The following is a 1,058-nucleotide window of genomic DNA, read 5'->3' on the forward strand; positions in this document are numbered from 1 at the left end:
TCCTGGGAGTGTTTGATGGGGACAGTGTAGAGAGAGCTTTACTCTGTATCTAACCCCCTGCTGTCCCTGTCCTGGGAGTGTTTGATGGGGACAGTGTAGAGAAATGTTTGCTTTCAGTTTATAAGTTTATACTCTATTCCATGTTTATCAGTTGCAAGAGCACTGAGCTCGTTCTAATTCAGTAAAAGCATGGTAGTGTGGTAAAAGGAAAATCTGAAATGAAAAGTGCTGGAGAAACTCAGCAGGTCTGGCAGTGTGCGTGCAGATGGTGTTTCTGTTTGGATAGACCCTGCAGCTCCGGCATTAGTGTGTCGATGAGTTCACAGCTAGTTCTGTGTGATGCCAATTGACCCTGACTCTGCCCTGCAGACAGTGGCAGCTTTCACTCCATACTAACACAGTGTGTGAGGTGGTGTTATCATTGTAATGATACTGGGCTAGCTGTGCCAAACCCTGGCCTGTTGTCCTGGGCATGAGGGTTGGAATGTCACCGTGACAGCTGGTGGAATAGGAATTAATTGTAAGTTATGGAGTGTGAAGAAAGCTGGCCTAACAGTGACCATAAAGCTGTAAAAACCCACTGGGTTCATTAACATCCTTTTGTGAGGGAAATCTGCTGCCCTGACTTGGTCTGGTCTACTTTGGACTCCAGACCCACAGCAACGTGGTTGGTCTCTCTAACCACCCCCTGGGTCTTCAGGGATTTGTAACCAATACAGGCCCAGCCAGTGATACCCACATTCCACAAATGAAGCCATCATAGTGCCCAGGGGCTGATTAACCCCCATCTATCTCCCTCTCTCTCTCTCTCTCAGGATGGTGTCTGAACGCCAGGTGCCACGGTACCGAGTGCACTCAGTGGTGTGTGCGGGCACTGAGACCCACTTCTCCCTCTGCCAGTTCGAACTGCTGAAGGGGAACATCAGTAACCAATGCCCTGGAGGTGCCCCCGCTGCTGCCAGCTGTGTCCCTGGCCCTCTGTTCAGTAAAGGGCGCAGGAGGAAACAACCCAAGGTGAGGGGGGAAGAAGGGGGAGAGACGGGGAGGGGGGAGGGGAG

At 51.1% G+C, this 1,058-nt stretch overlaps 1 protein-coding gene across 1 annotated transcript in view; it reads left to right on the top strand.

Annotated features, from left to right (window-relative positions):
• Positions 1 to 1,058, top strand: part of LOC109911856 (lysyl oxidase homolog 3B-like) — a 30,095-nt gene that overhangs the window by 26,518 nt on the left and 2,519 nt on the right. Inside the window, exon 5 of the mRNA XM_048600647.1 lies at positions 816 to 1,014. Within this exon, the coding sequence (XP_048456604.1) occupies positions 816 to 1,014 (199 nt within the window). The remainder of the gene's footprint in view (positions 1 to 815; positions 1,015 to 1,058) is intronic.

The sequence above is a fragment of the Rhincodon typus genome, chromosome 1 (genome assembly GCF_021869965.1).
Source record: "Rhincodon typus isolate 14 chromosome 1, sRhiTyp1.1, whole genome shotgun sequence".
Lineage (NCBI taxonomy): Eukaryota > Metazoa > Chordata > Chondrichthyes > Orectolobiformes > Rhincodontidae > Rhincodon > Rhincodon typus.